We start from the raw sequence: 17,996 nt of genomic DNA on the forward strand, positions 1-17,996 counted from the left end.
TGGTGATGTCCCCTGGCCTCTGTGGGGATCTCCCCACATGTGGACAAATACACATACCATGAGCACATAAACCGATACATAAACAATTTTGTTTTTAAAATGTCAGCTTGGCTTGAAACCACAAACATAGTCAGATACTCTTTTGTGTCCTCCTGCGGGGACTGGCTACAGAATGTCACGTGGAGACTAAAATCTAAGTATATTCAAGTACTTAGCATTTCTGTTTGACCCACACACATCTTACAGCGTATTTAAAGTCGTGTTTGAATTGCTTGTACTTCCAAACACAGTATGAATGCTACATAATCTTCATACTGTATTGTTACAAAATAGTAATAAAAATGTCTGTACATTTTTAGTACAGATGGAATTATTTTCCAATTACATTTTCTATATCAGGAGTTAAATATATGGGTGCAGAACCATGGATAGAAGGCCGAGTCAGAAAAGGCAAAGAAGGAGGGAGTAAACATTTTAAAGTGATGACTGAAAAGTTTCCCAGGAATTTTTCAGTTGCCAGTTCTGCATCAGTTTCCAGACAGCCGAAAAAATAAATACCTAGCCGGGCGGTGGTGGCACACGCCTTTAATCCCAGCACTCAGGAGGCAGAGGTAGGCAGATCTCTGTGAGTTACAGGCCAGCCTGGACTACAAGAGTTAGTTCCAGGACAGCCTCTAAAGCTACAGAGAAACCCTGTCCTGAAAAACCAAATAAATAAATAAATACCTGAAGTAACTTGATAGCAAGTATATTTTATTAGGTTCTTTCTTAAAGGATGGAAAGAAGGAACAGATACTTTTGAGTGCCCTAAAAACAGAAAATGGAATATTTCCATAGCTGACCAAAGTATAGTAACTTAACAATCCAAATATGTTTTATTACATTTAATAAACATTTTAATGCAAGTTGTAATTACAGCTGAAGGATTACCTGTATCTGTAAATGGAAAATTAATTCAATTTTACATTTAGGTATGCATTACAATTTATGGGTTACATTATTCACATTACCATTTTTATGACAAGCAAGTTATATTAAATATAAAATGGAAATTAACCAAAATAAAGTGGAATACAAGAGTAAGCAACATTAAACATGGAAATTATACAAATTATTTTAAAATGTATTTGTGTCAATTCAGTTAACATCCAATTCAATGATTTAATACTATAATCCTTAAATTCCAGAATTTTAACAGGTAAGAGTACAGAAAGTTCACATATAGTTCAATATTACAAAAAAAGAGAAAGAATACTGAAGGAAACAAACAAGTTTTCATACTTTGATTACTAATTTGACCTTACAACATTAACCTAACAACTGAACTTCATCTAACCTAACCTACTTTTGTCTAACTAAGCCTACAGCTGTATGTATTCCAACTATTACCTTTCTTTTCAAGACAATATAATACATAGTTATTTTTAGGACTCTAAATCATGAATTCATTTTTACTATTGTTCTATTGTTTTTGAAACTTTTTTTTCCAGCTAGTTCCTAACACAAGCCCAAACTCAGCATTCTTTAAAGTTGCATTGTGTTCATTGACTTTTACTTTAATTTTTTACTTAATTTTTTAAGCCTCCATATCACCAGACAGGAAAACAAGTTAAGGAATTTCAAGAATTTGCTCAGTTTTAGAAGTTTTAGCATTTTTGATTTAATTTAACCACTCTCTGACACAAGTTCAGCAATATACAAGGTAAGTTATTCCTGAAAGTTTACTTTAAATTTCTGGACATTTTTTAATTGCCACATTTTCTAGATAGTTTTTAAACAGACTAATGCATATTTAAGGCAAAGCTACTATGCATCAGAAAAATTAAAACTGTAAAGATTTTGTTTCTGTTATTTGGGTTACAAAAAAGGAGTCTTTTCCTTTCATAAATTTTAAATGTTTTATTCATTCCCTCTCCAACTTGGCACCAATTTAGCAGTCTCCTAGATGTTTGATCTAAGGCATCATCTGATAATTATAGCCCTTGTGAAATGCTATAGATACACAAAGCTTTATGCCCTAAATTTGGGGGTGCTTGTTTGTTTTATAAAGGTTTGTTTTGTAGTTTTACAAAGTTATGCATTTTTCTCTAATTCAATCCTGTCCCAGAAAAAAATTTCAGATTTCTAATTAAATTATACTAAAAAAAATGTTTATTAAAAGAGCATAGTAGCAATCTATTTTTAAATTTATAGCACTTCAAAAACAGGAAAACAATAATGTGTTAGGAACTATTTTTGTTATTTGTTATTTTTTTTCCTTTTCTAGTTTTGTGGATTTTTTTGATAATTTTTCTTTTTTTGTTGTTTCTTTCATTATATACATTTTTTTTTCAATACGCTCCCGACCTGAGCACAAATTCAGCAGCACCTCGGCTACAACGTGCTCCAAAATTGAACAGAAAAGAGTGAGTATATATTTGAAAGCTAAAGCTATCTAACCTCTACCTAAAAAACTATTAATACAAGCTATAAGATATATTGTTGCTATTATTTTGTTCACTTCTGTTTTCAACTTGCTCCCGACCTGGACACAATTACTGTATAGCTCTGTGGCTATACTGTGTCCCAACACTTAATATGAAGAATAAATATTTTCTACAAGTGAGTTCCCACCCCCATAAAGAATAAAAGGAAGTTTTAAGAAATAATGTAGTGTTGCTTAAATTTTTTTTAATTGACACTGCAATTTCATGATTTTTCCATTTTGCACCTGCCAGGCACATATGTAGCAGCTTTCAAGATTAACAATTTAATAGGAAAATTCTAGTATTGTTTTACAAAGAAAGTTTTAAAAGCTGACACTAACTATGATTATATATGTGTAAATGTTGTCTGTTTTCCAAATTTTCCTATCCATATTCATCCAAATACTTTACATCTTTTCAAAATCTAGATAAAATCTGCCAATCTTTTTAAATTCAACACATTCCTTTCTTAACATGTTTTATTAATATTAGGTAAAAATAAGTTCTTTTAGTAAAATAAATTCCATGATAATTCAAAAAAGGAAAAAATACCAGTATATATCAGTAGTAACACAAACATTTTTAAATAATCCCTGAATTTGTTCTATATTTATAGGCCCAACCCAATTACCAAAACCACTGGAATGTTTTTTTTTTTTTTAAGTTTTAAAGTAACCCCCACATCACTAAAAGTCAAAACCACTGGTCGTTTATGTAATAAAAACTTCAACTCAGCAAGAGTCTGATAATCTGTTTTGGTTGCTGTAATTAGACTTGACCTATAATTACTGAACAAAACAGAATATGTACAATAAGTCTTCAAACAAATGCATTTGACTGTATTTGGTACATTAATCTATTTTCGGCATCATTAGCTTCAATTTTTTTCTCTTTCTTATAGCATAGGAAAACTCATAGGAGACACCGTAACTATACATGAAAGATAATTCTCGTACCTAGAAGGTGGATTCCAGCATTAATTCACCACCATTATTTGTTGTTTGATCACTAACTTCCTCTTGAATAGCTGGAAGGGAAGGCTTTGGGGTCAGAGGTGTCTCAGTCTTAAACAGGGATTCCATCCTTATATGTGTATTGATATAGAAGGATTTCTGAAAGGATTCAAGAGTGAAGTAATAGATAAAAGGATCAAAACAACAATTCAGAGTTGCAAGGCACAAGGTAATTGGGTACATGATCTTTGCAAACCTTTCCAATAAGCAATTAGTAATGGCTTGGGAGCGTACCAAGGCATATAAAAAGAGAACAGAGTTGTACGGTACAAAGCATACCACAAAAACTGCCATATGCACTGTGATCATCTTCAACACTTTTTTCTTATTGGTTCCAATTTGAGACAATGTTGCAGGCTTGCGGAGGGTTCTCAGCACCACAGAAGAGCAAGAAACATTCAATATCAGAGGAATGATGAACCCGACAACTTCAATGAATATGGTGATCTTGGACAGGTATGTCTTCCAGACACGTTTGGAGAAGCCCTCAAAGCAAGTGGTGGTTGCATTGTTGACATTAGTGGTGGAAAACAAAGAAGCTGAAATACCACCACTGAGAACTAGGATCCAGACTCCAGCACACACAATGGCAGAATTCCTCCTGGTCCTGATGGTACGGGATCGGAAGGGATAGACAATGGCTAGGAAACGATCCACACTTATGCAGGTAAGGAAAAGCATGCTCCCGTAGATGTTGGTGAGGAAAGCGGTCCCTGAGATCTTACAAAGGGTGTCACCAAAAGGCCAGTGGCGATTAAAGTTGTAAAATATTTTGAAAGGTAGGGTACAGACAAAAAGCAAATCAGATAGGGCCAGATTGGTGATGAAAATAGCAGTCTCACTCCTCATTTTCATGCGGAAGCAGAATACAAACAGGGAGGCACTGTTGGTTATTAGACCGAGGATGAACACAACACTATAGACAGCACCATTCAGATTATACTTGAAGGAGTCATCAACAATGCAAGTATTATTGGCAGTTGCATTGCCCAACCTGGGTCTGAGACTTGAATTTAAATCTTGGAATTGGAAGTCAATAAATCTTCTGTCACCCATGGATTTTTTTTCCAGAAAGCCTGCTTGCTGCAGGTGTTCACCACTCTGAGATTAAGGACCAGTAGAGAATATTTTCTTCCTATAGGAGACAAGATAGAATGAGTCACCAAATCTGCTTTCCCTCCAAGACTTCTGTGGTATAAAAATACATTCTGCTCATCCACGCAAAGAAATACACACATTCTATTAGATTTGACAAGTGCTTTTTGATTATATACCACAGGTAAATAGTACTACAAAGGACATACACATTGCAGAAATGGGAGAGATCACAACATAATAAGCAGTTTATTGCAATGAACATGAATAAGGTATATATTACTCAAGGGAAAAATCAAAGAATCTCTGATGGCTAAGATGCTGCTAATGTGAAATTTGGAGGCCCATTTTCAACTTTCCAAATACATGTTTTATTTAATTCTTATAAGAACACTAGCTGGGTCATGGTGATTCAAGTCTTTAATCCCAGCACTTGGGAGGCAGAGCCAGGCAGATCTCTGTGAGACAGAGGCCAACCTGGTCTACAAGAGCAAGTTACAGGACAGCTCCGGCTGTGACACAGAGAAACCCTATCTCAAAAAACTAAACAAAATAATATAAATAATAAATAATAAAGAACACCATAAGGTAAACACAGAATCATTGTTTTACAGAATTAGAACCTGAGTCTTAAGGCACAGTTACAGAATGTCAGAATTGGAAGAGAATGTGAATAGTGTATTCAAAACCAGAAATCACATCTTTGATTCTTAAAACATAAATTTTTCAAGTTACTGAAATTTGTACTGTTGACTCTCCAATATTACTAAAATAACTTGTCTGATTATTAACTCTACTGTATAAGACAGTAAGTAGATATGAGACCTCTAGTGCATGTTCTAAGTTATCCACAAACTAAAAAAAGTAATGTGATGTGGGATTCCTCTCTGCATGCTGAGAATACCATTAGTTAATGAAAAAACTGTCTTGGGACTGCACAGAGCAGAATAGAGGTAGGTGGAAAAAACAAAGCTGAATACTGGGAGAAAGGAGGTAGAGTCAGAGAGAAGCCATGTAGCCCCCACCGGAGACAGATGCTGGACAGAACTTCACAGATTAAGAGAGATGGGTTAGTTTAGGATATGAGTTAGCCAGAAATACGCTTAAGCTATTGGCCAAACAGTATTGCAAATGATATGTTTTTGGTGTGGCTACTTCAGGGCTGAGCATCTGGGAACCAACAAGCGGCCTTCTCCTACAGCAATGTATTGGTTCACCTTTTTAATTTTAAAACATAAGCTCTCTCAGTTCGTCAAATCTGTTCACTGCACTACCACAACAGAAAATGGATTCCATGATTTTTTTTCATGAGGAAAAAGAATATTAGTTTGATTGGTTAGGCATAGGAATTAGGGAGGAATTGGGGGAGGGAAAAGAATATGGTCAAAATATATGAAAAAAATTCTAGATTAAAATAAATAAGCTTTTCCCACTGTGTCACATCACATGGCTATTCTGAAGAAGAGATTAAAATATCAAGTTCATCACTTCCTTCCTGCACTACACAATTCTCTTTCAATCTATACCCCAAGCCTAGTATATATGTTCCTTTTCCTTGCCCACTGCATTTCCTGTCAGCTATATCCATGCATTCATCTGCCAAAATGGCCCTGGTCAGCATCAGCTTTTCTGATCAAACACAAATAAGAGTAGGGTGTGGTGGCTTGTGCCTATAACCCAGGAGAGACCCAGGCAGGAGAATTCCTGTAAGTTTGAGATCAACCTGGGCTTCAGCGTGAGTTCTACGTCAGATTAGACTATGTATTTTGACTCTGTCTTAACATCAGACCCTGTCTCAAAAATTCCAAATAGAATGTGAAAGTTGAGAACAACAGAACAGCCACCCCATACCTCATTGTACACAATCTGATCTGACCATTTAGAGGCTTTCCTTTCAATACTGTTTTTCTACATGGTAGTCATTAACTCAATTGTCTGTTTAAATATTTAGGCCACCAGGGCCTGAAGATACATACAGAAATTTTACCAGCTTTTTCCTAGGTTAATAGTTACCATTGGCTAGTCTGTGTTTCAAATGTGTCCCTTAAAACACTGTGGATAAGTAAATGGTGAATGATTCTTTTGAGTGAGGATATGAAAAGAAAGTGGCCTTTGTGCCCTGACATAGCCAGTAATGGATTTTCACATGATTATGTTGTAAAATACAAACGGCTGTTTTCTGAAGTTATTTCCTTTTCACTCTTCCCTTCCAGACACCAAGGAAAGAAGTCAACAGACCTCTGTATGTCGTAAGGGGAGGAAATAGAGGAGAAATTTGCTAGAAATACACAGGGCTGAAGTCACTTCAATGAGTGTCTGACTTGAGTAAAACCTACTTAACTTGAGAAAAGTCACCTACTACAGAACTCAAAGAGCATGATGACTTCCATAATACGGAGGGAAAACATGCACGGTTTTCATTCTAACAGTGGACCAGTTGCAATGGGAATGTGCTATCCTGAATTGTCATTCAATGAGTCTTAATAAAATCATTCACCGAAAATCATATTCCTTCTTGGCCATTTCATCACACAGGTCTAGTTCAACTTTTTTTTTCCCCAAAGCAACCTTGTTGTACATAAAAAAGCAAAGTATAGTGGGACCTTGACCAAGGAAAGTTCAACAAGAACACTCCAGAGAAAAAATAAATGAAAATAGAAAAGTGAGTCAAAGAGAAATAATATGTCAGAGAAAAATAAGCAGAAGTATGGCAAAGAAAGGGAAGAGGAGGTAAGGAAAATAGGACTTTTCTGGGCCATCTACTTTGTATTAAGAATCTTGAGAGGGCTTCCTATAATCCCATCCTCACTTCTTTATCTTACCTCTTCCAGGTTTCCCAGATGGAAGAATAATTTTTAATGTCTAAATTTCTTAATATCGAGCTACTCCACTTACTATTTTAACACCATTATTAACTATTATTCCAAAAGACTCACTTACAATAAGAACACTATTTACATTTTAGAAAGTACATTGCTGGAAGAAACCAAGAAGACAGTGAAAGAAAACATTTCTTATTAATGTAGTCATACATGTTTAAGAATTTATGGGGCTATAAAAAAACAGCATTAAAATCAGACTTCATTCACAATCTCTTGCATCTAGCTTATACAATAAGCACTGCCAGTAAGTTGATTTTGTTCGATAAAGGATTTCACATCAGAAGGTTTCTCACCTCTGTTTTGCTTCCTGGTTATATCTATGCCCAGAATGCTGCTCTCTCTCTGGCTCTGTCATATTTTGTACTTTCCTTGATAAGTATCCCAAATCGCCTTTACATTCAGTTTTTTTCATGAATATAATTATTTTATTTTATTTCTTAATTCACATTATTCTAGTTTTAAAAAACATAAATAATAACTGCATTGTATTTATGGAGTGCAATGTGATCTATAAATGAATCAATGCCTATTTGTATTGCTGTGATAAAGGATGGCTAAATAAAGTTGATTTATACATCCGTCACCACACTTTAGTTTTATATACCTCAGAACATATGCACTATACCTACAACAGGCAGTCTGTAAATGTGTGACACTTCTACTCTGTTGCTTTGGGCAATCAAAACCTGTGGGATAGAAAGGACCACAGACAAGAAAGCAGTACAGTCTTACTCCTAAAGAGAAGGCATGGGAAAACGGTCACTGTGGCCCTATTCATAGCTCTCCCTTGCTTGAACACACACCACCTTTGCTGCCTAGCAGGGAGGGTGTGGCACTGGAGTCGGAGAGATCTATTTCTGACTCAGACACCAGTTCACTCTGTAACTTGGCTATACTGTTTTCATTTTTCTGTACAAACATTACCAATGAGCCTCACAGCTGAAGCTGGGAAGATTCAACAGTGCTGTGAGTAGTTGGATGAACTCGCCAATACCCAGCTCAATCATAAAACAACATTATAGAAGTCTGCTCCTCCCAACTATGACTAGAAATCTCTATCTGCATTCCTTGGTATCTTTAACTTTGTATATCCTTCTGCTAATTCCTTGTACCTCAAAAAGTTCCTCCTTGGATTTGGAACCTTAAGTGTACAATTTACTCATAACAGAGAATTGGTGGAAAGTGCCCCAATGACTACCCCATACAGAGAGAGCTCCAGTTTTTAAAAATGAGAACAGTATTTGCCTCTTGGGTGACTGTAAAGAATAAAAATTATTCAAGAAACAAAACTTGTTTCCTTTTATTCTAAATGTCTAACATACGGTCCACTAAATGTCTAGGTCAACACTTGAGTGCTCCAGGAGATTAACAAAGTCATAGCCTACATGGTTAATGATAGCTTCTCCTATGAGCAGCATCAAATTATTGCCTTTTGAAGATGTTTATAACCAATTATTCCAACATAATGGACTAAAAGAAGGATTAGTGTTGGATAAACATATTTTCTTTGATAGTGGTCAGAAAGGAGGTCAGCTGGAGGTTGATTAAGAAGAAATTGAAAGGGGAGGCAAGATGACTTAGCAGATAAAGGCACTTACCATCAAACTTGACAACCTGAGTTCAATCACATATGATAGATAGAAGGAACTGACCCTTGCAAGCAGGTCCTGACTTCCACATTCACCATGGTGTTCAGATGCACACACATGTGCGCACACATGTTCGTGCACTCACATGTACTCACACACACACACACACAATAAAATGTAAAAATTTTAAAAAATCTGAGAGTAAGGGTCAACAGGAAGAAGGACAAGAGAAGGCAGTGGGGAGGTGAATATGTTCAAAATCTGTTTTATGTATATATATATATATATATTTATATATATATACACACACACAAATGTCAAAGAGAAATTATTTTGTATGATTAGTAGACAATGAAATATTTTATAAAATTAAAAAAACAAAAGTATGTCTATCAATGATTTTTTTTTAACTTTTTGACTACCACAGCTCATTCAGAGAATTCATTCATAATAATGTCTACATTTTTCTTCTTTTTAAACTTTTTTGATGGATAATAGTAATAGCATATACCATGTTTGGAATTTGGAGGACCACTAGAGGAAGGAAAAATCACCTTTTTGGCCCCTTTAAGGATTATCAAATACTTAGATCACTTTATAACCTGATAAAATTTCAGAAGTTCAGTTGAAACAAAATTATAAATTCTGACATAAATCCAATACCCTAGAAAACCTAGGCATACTTTATTCCCAACCAACCATAGTTCAGAGTCCAGTAAAATAAAACCCCGAAGGCAAAGTATACTGCAATTGTCTTACTTTGTTCCATTTTCAATGAGGTTAGTTCAAGTCAGAGGGTTCATGATCTCTAAAGCAGTTGTTTTTTCTGCTCTAGTCAAAGTTTATGAAGTCTGGTAAGATGAAGCCTAGTGTGTCCTTAACCATAACTTAAAACTACACAAATATAAAAGCAGAATTCAAGAGTATTCTGCAGGTGCAATAAAACTAAAGGCAGACTTTTGTTCAAGTGGTTATTAACAGATAAAGTTCTTTATGGCAACAGTGTAGGCCAAGTCATAGGCATAGGTCACACTTGGTTCCAACTGATGTTCCTGTGCATAATTGATGCTGATGCATATCAACCATACATTTTCAGTACAATTAATATCTCTTTTTAAATGGTTTGTCTATACAGAATCTGATTTTCACTAAGATTATTGAGGTTATTCTGTAACATTGGCCAACCATTCTGAGGACATCAGGAAATGACAAACTCTGATCCAATCTGATCAGACCCACCTTAAGAGACTAAATTAATCATATTTTTATTTTTCATCAATAGAACTAATACTTTCTATTAGCTCCTCATCTGATGTCACAGGCCAACACTTAGGAAATGTTGTGGTCTAGTTCTCAATATGATGGGACCAATGATTGCATCAGAACTACTAAAGCAGAATTTTCCCTTGTACCTAGTTATAGAGTAAGAAAACTACAGGGAAATTGCTCAATCTGTTATGATGAAATTGTCTAGAGTCTTAAGAATTGACATCTCATCTCAGTAGAAGCCCTGGACATTTATAGAATACTAATGGATTTTCCTAAAAGATCTCATTTTTAAATTCTTCAAGAATCATAAATGCCACCAGGACTCAGATTTTTATCCCTGCATCCAAACACAAATCATTAATTAGTTTTAACACCAATTCATTTGCTATGCTTGGATACTAGTACTGATCATATAAACAAAAACATGCCTTGCATCTATCTGTCTGTCTATATCTATCTTTCTATCTATCATCTATCTATAATCTATCAATCTTTCTACCTATCTATCATCTATGTTAATGACAGAGGGATTGAATGAAAGAATATCTATCTATATCTATCTTCTATCAATCTGCCTCTCTATCATCTATATGTTAATGAGAGAGGGATTCAGTAAAATAATATATATATCTATATCTATCATCTATCAATCTATCTACCTATCTAACATCTATATGTTGATGACAAAGAGTGATTGACTGAAAGAATCACCATCCATCTTCAACAAAATTGCCTGGATCATAGTAAACAACCACAACTCCACTACTTCCTCCATATATTCTGGAACTTTGAATCACATGATCTGTAATAATATAGAAGCACTAGTTTCCAAAAGAATTGAAGAACTAAAGGAAGAAAAAAGGTGAAATCTAAACAATGGTACTCACATCAGTTCAAACCAAATTCCGACACCAAATTTATCTGCGATTTGGACAATCAGTGAATTTTCTGAAGGCAAGCAATCAGCGATTTCTTTAATTGAGTCCTGTGGAGTAGAATGTCACAATACTGTTCCATAAAGAAAGCTTCTCAATAAACTGTATAGCAAGATTATTTGGTAGAAGAAATTATTACATAATATAAATCAGAGTGTGTTAGAACCAATGAATTTCCAGATGATATTAAATGTCTTTGATTTCATCATAACACAATTGATGTTAATAATTATTGTCCAAGCCTAATCCTGTTGTAGCTATATCTTTATTAGTGGTATTGACTGAAGTAAAAAATTCATAAGAGTAAGTTAGTATCATTTAAAGATAACTAGTGACAAAAAACATAAAATACTTCTACTCCCACACATTAAGCGAAATAAAGGAGCAAAGATTTCTTTGTTGGCCTAAAGTTCTATTGGTAGTTTTTGTTGTCCTTCTCATTTTCTTTCTAGTCCCCTGGCAACAACTGTCATGATTGGACAAAAGAAAAAGGAAGGACGTCTGGGACAACAGGTGAGGACTCCATTGCTTTGTCTCTAGCTTGTGACTCCCTTAAATTTCTTTCCTTCCTGAACGGTATGAGAAAGTAGGTATTTGTGTACTTACTGAAAAATCACCATGGCTTCATGAAGATTCCCAAGCATACTTAACATGGCATATATGTACACTGCAAATCACAACTCTACACAACATGCTCGTATAAAACAAGATAGACACCGTGCTGAAATTCTTACAAGTGGCACCTACATTTGGATCCTACTCATTGCAATGCTTGTAGGGCATAATTATCTGCTAGTTCAGACTGCTACTATTCTTCCAACCCACCCTCTTCTGAACAGAAGTTAGCCTAAAACAAAGCATACTGGTAAATGGCACAGCAACTCTCTTCAAATGAGTTTTCTTCATATAAAAAAATCAAATAAGATGGTTAGACAGACAGCTGAAAATAGAGATCACCTTCTTACTAAATATAATTGATTTTCATTGTCCTCCAGGTGGGAATATTCCTGAAATGAAATCAATATTTTATTGGTTTGCCTTAAAAGAAAACAGAGATGTTAGCATTCCTTCCTTTTAGGGGCCTTCCTTATTGATGTAAACTATACATGAAACTATTTTAGTTGGAATACAAGAAAATTGGGAGGTTATATATCCAGAGTTTTCATAATTGCTATTGATTCACTCTCCCCATCACAAGTGAACTGTGAGATAGTAAGTTGAAGTTATTTGCTGGGCCTCAGTTTCTCTTCACTTTCTGTATTTGGCATTGACTGAAAGAAATCTTCAACTGGTGCCATGGTAGTGGCTACACTGGCTGTTCCTGTCAATTATTTTCACCTGTTTCTGCTTGTCACGACAACACACACACACACACACACACACACACACACACACAAAATAAAATAAAAGCCTGTAATAAGCATCATTAATTTTTATTAGTCCTAATGCAATCATTGCTAGGTTTATTTGAATGTCAGAAATACATAGTATTAATTACTGACAGAAACTTAGAATTACAGAGCAAGGTGACATTACATCCTGAAGTCTTCCTAATACCCTCATCTTCCTGATCCTCAGTACTGCCTCTTCAACGGGCATATTGGCTTCAATTGTGGAGGCCTCAACTTTTTAGTCCTCCTATCTGATCATCTTAAAATATGAGGTTAACAGTCCACTCCAGAATATAACTCTATAGAATCAATAAACTATATATGCACTTTTCTTATCATTGTTTACCCAGTAAAATCTGAGACTGGAATCCCAGGGCTGAGTGGCCTTCTACAAAGTTTCCACTTTTCAATAGCAACATTGACAATTATAGGTTTTTCTCTTCTTCCCTCCAAAAGGCTGAGAACAGACTGTATGTGATGGCAGGCAGAGAATAAAAGGCAGTGACCAAATCACAGCAAGGGCAGCAAAGTTCAGTGCATTCTCTCCCACAAAGGAAATTGAATAGATCAAACTTTGGCTAAGCCTGGCCTAAGTGCTGCTATGAGGCGTCTTCCCAGTCTTCTCTTTAACGCAGAGAATACACGTTCTGAAAGGCTGCCCTGATTGTTCCAAAAGGGCTTTCATTCACATCTCTGATTGGCAGCTTTAGAATGTAAAAGCCATGAGGCTTATCAGCTGGACCCATCCTTTGCAAGAGTTCAACTTCTCATTTGCGACAAGGCAAAGGGAGGGATTTATAATATATCTTGATGGGGCAAGCTGTTGAAATTTTGTCCTGAAAAATAAACATGAGGGAAAGCCACTGCATAATTTCAACTGCAAGCTATTATTGATGTTTTATGCTATTTGAGGAAAAAGAAAGATGACATAATTTGGTAAACCAGCAAAATGAGTAACACCACCAAGCTTTGACATACCTAATTTTTCAATTTCTCTGATCTTTTTCAATACAGAAATCATAATAAATTACATTGCTAGTTTCCTCCCCAAACAGAAATTACCTAACATATATTACTACTTAATTCAACAAATCTTTTCACTAAAATATTTAAAATATTCCGAATATGCAGGAAAAGAATTTTAAAGATGTCATATTGTGTTGCATTTATATGGCAAATACCAATAATTTCACATACAATAAGAAATTCTATTTATGCTAGAATTAAGTTTTCATTCAAACATGATTCTTCCTTTATGGACAAGTTCATGAATTATTCAATATAGCAAATGTCACATTCTCCATAAATCAATTAAGCATCAAAGGCATGTAGTGTATAGTTTTAAGAGAAGAAACCTCATCATAATAAAAGCCACGTTAGCCCACAATCTTTTGTAAACCAAAGAAATACAACGCTAGCCAAAAGACTTTCTAACTTGTTCTACCCTGTGATTTTGAATCAGCTCTTTAGGACTGTGTTTACATGAAACAACAGCTTGAAAATCCATCCTGTCTCTCTTCCACTGAAACAGTATTATTGCCAAAACAATAGAAATTCTTGTTTTTTACCATTCAACACGATAATCCTTGTTCAGTAATTCAGAGCTGAAATCAAACTTCTTTTCCCCAAACACTCAAAGCATCAGTGTTTCGACTGAAGTTTGCTACACCATCCCCCAACCCCCAAACACCAAAATCAAATCTTTCTCAAAGAGACTTACCCCAAGAAAGAGTGTGCTAGATGAGAGAATGTGCTCATGCCTGTAGATAATTAGCTATTAAACATGTAAACGGGCAACTCGCACTTTGGAAGTGCATATTTTTATTCATTAAAGAGAGAAAAAAAAGAAAAAAACAGGGAAAGGTTAGCCCAGCCCAAAGGAGCAGACTCTGGGCTGCCGCGGCTCCTTACTGCAAACCGCTCATTCTGAAAATGTGAGCTTCTTTACATTTATCTCTTTCCCTTTGTTAAGAACTAACCCTCTTGAATGCTGTAGCCCGCATGCCTTTAACAAACAGGACACAAGAAAAGGCCCAAAGTCCTTGCTGGAGCCGAGGGCCGCCGGGGAACTCTTGGGGGTCTCAATAGGAAATGCTTTTCATTGGATAAGGAGGCATTATTAGGAGCCGTGATCCCGCCCAATCCCCTGTGCTTCATAGTTCCCTTAGTCACCAATCGCTGGACTGAAGAAGTTTTTCCTTAAAGAGCATTGCCCAGGAAAAGCAGTTTCACAGTCAAGAATTAGTGGCTTAAGTGCCACTTGACAATATAAAAAGTGTCTTTCCTGAGCAATTAATTCACAGAGAAAGTTTGTGTGCCTGTCTTTACTGCAGGACCGAACGCTACCCTCTTACAATTCTGAGGAGGAGGAGGAGGAGGAGGAGGAGGAGGAGGAGGAGGAGGAGGAGGAGGAGGAGGAGGAGGAGGAGGAGGAGGAGGAGGAGGAGGAGGAGGAGGAGGAGGAGGAGGAGGAGGAGGAGGAGGAGGAGGAGGAGGAGGAAACAAAACTCCAAACTGGGAGGAGCAGCCCGTGTTTGCTTCTACTTGTTTAAAGCAATCACAAAAATATTAGCAAGAATTAAGATGAGAGCAGGGGAAGGGAAAATGCACCGTTATTACACTATGCATAATGAAATTTCTGTAACTCTCTAAAACAAAATGCAATTCAACACTATAGTCACTTACTTAAGCCAGAGAAATGCCCTCAGACTGTCCTGGTGGAGAGGCACTGGGGTTCCAGAGCTTCAACTCTTGCCTTAAAGATCCAGGGAGTGATCTGTAGCAAAGGGAGAGTCATTTCTCTTAAAAACTGCCTGGCAAGAAGTCTAATTGCCATGAAATTTCCAGAGGTTTACTAAAAGGAAAATAAATAGTATAGATGCCATCTGTTGAGAGTGAGCAGTTATCTTCAATTCTATATCCCCACAGCACCCCTAGATGAGCTCTGTATCTTATAGGTGGATGGTCTTGGTCAACAATGCTGCTTTCTCTGACCCCCCAGTTTCTTTCTTTCCATCCCTCTCCCTGATCTGAGTTTGTTGTGGAAACTTAGCCCTTTGTAGCAGTGATTGCTAGCCTTTCCCTACTACCGGCACCCCCCACCATCCTTTCTCCTCTACTTCCACACACTGCCAACATTACCACCAACAGCAACGCCCTACCCTTTCTTAGGAATGAAACCCCTTGGCAGGCATAAGTTTCTTCCTTTTTTCCGGGCAGAACCATGCCCCTGGAGGAATGGGGGAACCTGTGTCTGCTTTATAACTTCAATCCACATAGTTCAGCTGAATCTCTAATGAAATATGCTCCACGATTGTTTATCCTCATTTTCTCTTCAGACCTGGCTTGGGGCTCCCCTTCCTAACCACCTAGGCCTGTAACCAGTCATTGTGAAGTTGACATAACCTTATTACTTGTACCTGACTTGGAAATCACTTTTCTTTATTTCCCCTTCCACAGCCCTGCTTCCTCTTTGCCTATCTCAGGTTAGTTTATTCCTATCTCTTCCTGGCACTGACTATGTCTTCAGAGGTTGTCTTTTTGTTTACTCTGGGCCCAGACCAACCTTTGATAGGCTCATCCAAAAGTTAAGGATGAAGTCACTCTCCTAGAGAACTTCACATTCTAGCTGAAGGAAAAAAGACAGGCAAAGTAGTGAGACGCCTAAGAGATTAAAAAACAAAAAACAAAAAAAAACCCCTTAAAATAGAGGGAGGATGAGTTCTGCAGTAGGTCAGAGAAGGAAAATAAAACTCCAGAATTAAGGCCAAAGAGCTTCCCAAATAATGTGAGGTTTGAGGATCTTATGGATGACCAGAGCTTAAGAAGCACAAAAAGGAAACGGGATAACTTTGCAGACGGTGAGAAATGATCAAATGTAGAAAATGAGGAACGACAGGAGGTAGGGAGCCTGGCTGTGAAGAGAAAAGAAAGAGAAGAAGAGCCATGTGGGAAATGTTCCATTGTGGCGCTCCCTGGTGCAATAGAGCAATCTAAGCCTCAATCTACAGTGATAGTCACTGTCTCCCTCTCTTGGGATAAATAGTCCTCAGTCTTCCAACTCCTCTACCTGCATTTCTCCCTATGGGATGCAAGTGTCTTTCTGATTAATCTCCCGATGACTTCTTCAAAGGTCTTTTTAACTGATCACATGCCCTCAGAGTATCACTTTTTCTCATTGTTTCTATCTAAACATTGGCTCCAAAGGCTCACTTGTATCTCCTAGAATCATCTCTGATTTCTCTCACCATGGGCATTCCCAATTCTTGTCCCCTCTGACTGGAATACACTCCTCATCCATAATAGGATCTTCAAAACTTTAATTCTTTTTCAGTTGCTTTCCCAGTAATCATGCTTTCATGGAACTCTTCCTTGATCCCTTGTTCAGGCCATATATTCAGTTCTATGCCTGATAGTATTACAGACTTTTTTCACTGTATTTATCACAGACATAATGCCATCAGCTTTATGTGATTTATTTGCATGACACCTTGATACATTGCCGATCTCTGCTACTTTAAACTCCAAGGTTTCATATCTGCTTATTTGAAGATTAACATTCACAGAATTCCCCCTTCCTGACCCTTTGTCTCTTGATCAACTAAGGCATCTGCTTGATTTCTTGAAAAACTTTCCAGCTAAAAATCCATATTATTTCACATATTTTCAGTCTAATCCACATCAAGATGTTGTCTTAAACAAAAAAAGCACACACATTCATAAAGAAAAAGAAAGAGAGAGAGAGAGAGAGAAAGAAAGAAAGAAAGAAAGAAAGAAAGAAAGAAAGAAAGAAAGAAAGAAAGAAAGAAACGTCCTATTGACAAAAAGCTAAAACCTAGATCTACCATCCCCCTTACATACTGCAAACTCTGTAGTCTTGGTTGCTTTGGTATTTGAAAGGCGGGGGGGGGGAGGAGGCTTTTTCAGGAAGTTCTCCAAACAGACCCAGTTTACAGCCACACAACTTAATCCAAAATATCCTTTAAAAACAGGCCTTCATTGAGTTGCTGATGTTTGTGCCACAGGGGGTGGAGGATAAATATGCAGATGAAAAAGTGCTTCCCAGAATGATTTGGGAAGTATATGTACTACATTTAATCTGTTTTGAGAAAAAAATAAAACGGGGAATTCTCACACTTGAATCAAAACAGCCAGATGCTTAGGACCTTCACACTCCAAACCAAAATCAATTTTTCTTTCTGCCAGCAAAATCGAAAGACTGGGTGAGTTCACGCCTCAACACTATGCTAGTTTCCCTAGAAACAGTACAAATAAAACTAAAGGATTTTAACTTTGCCTATGGATTAGAGTTCAACTAACAGTTTGGTAACTTTCAAAATCTATAAAGAAATGTAGTG

General features: G+C 36.5%; 1 protein-coding gene across 1 annotated transcript; it reads right to left on the bottom strand.

Annotated features, from left to right (window-relative positions):
* Window positions 1-732: 732 nt before the first annotated feature.
* On the bottom strand, window positions 733-14,974 carry Lpar4 (lysophosphatidic acid receptor 4). Its single transcript, XM_048418038.3, has 3 exons — window positions 14,360-14,974; window positions 11,201-11,298; window positions 733-4,613 (listed from the first exon to the last, which is right to left on the bottom strand). The coding sequence occupies exon 3, from the start codon at window positions 4,532-4,534 to the stop codon at window positions 3,422-3,424; it is 1,113 nt and encodes a 370-aa protein (XP_048273995.1). The 5' UTR covers window positions 4,535-4,613; window positions 11,201-11,298; window positions 14,360-14,974; the 3' UTR covers window positions 733-3,421.
* Between the last annotated feature and the right edge of the window lie 3,022 nt (window positions 14,975-17,996).

Source organism: Myodes glareolus, chromosome X, assembly GCF_982192425.1.
Source record: "Myodes glareolus chromosome X, mMyoGla1.1, whole genome shotgun sequence".
NCBI lineage: Eukaryota > Metazoa > Chordata > Mammalia > Rodentia > Cricetidae > Myodes > Myodes glareolus.

What these genes read in the sequence shown, in the direction of transcription:
- Lpar4 (XM_048418038.3), bottom strand. Translation starts at nt 4,534, where the DNA reads ATGGGTGACAGAAGATTTATTGACTTCCAATTCCAAGATTTAAATTCA.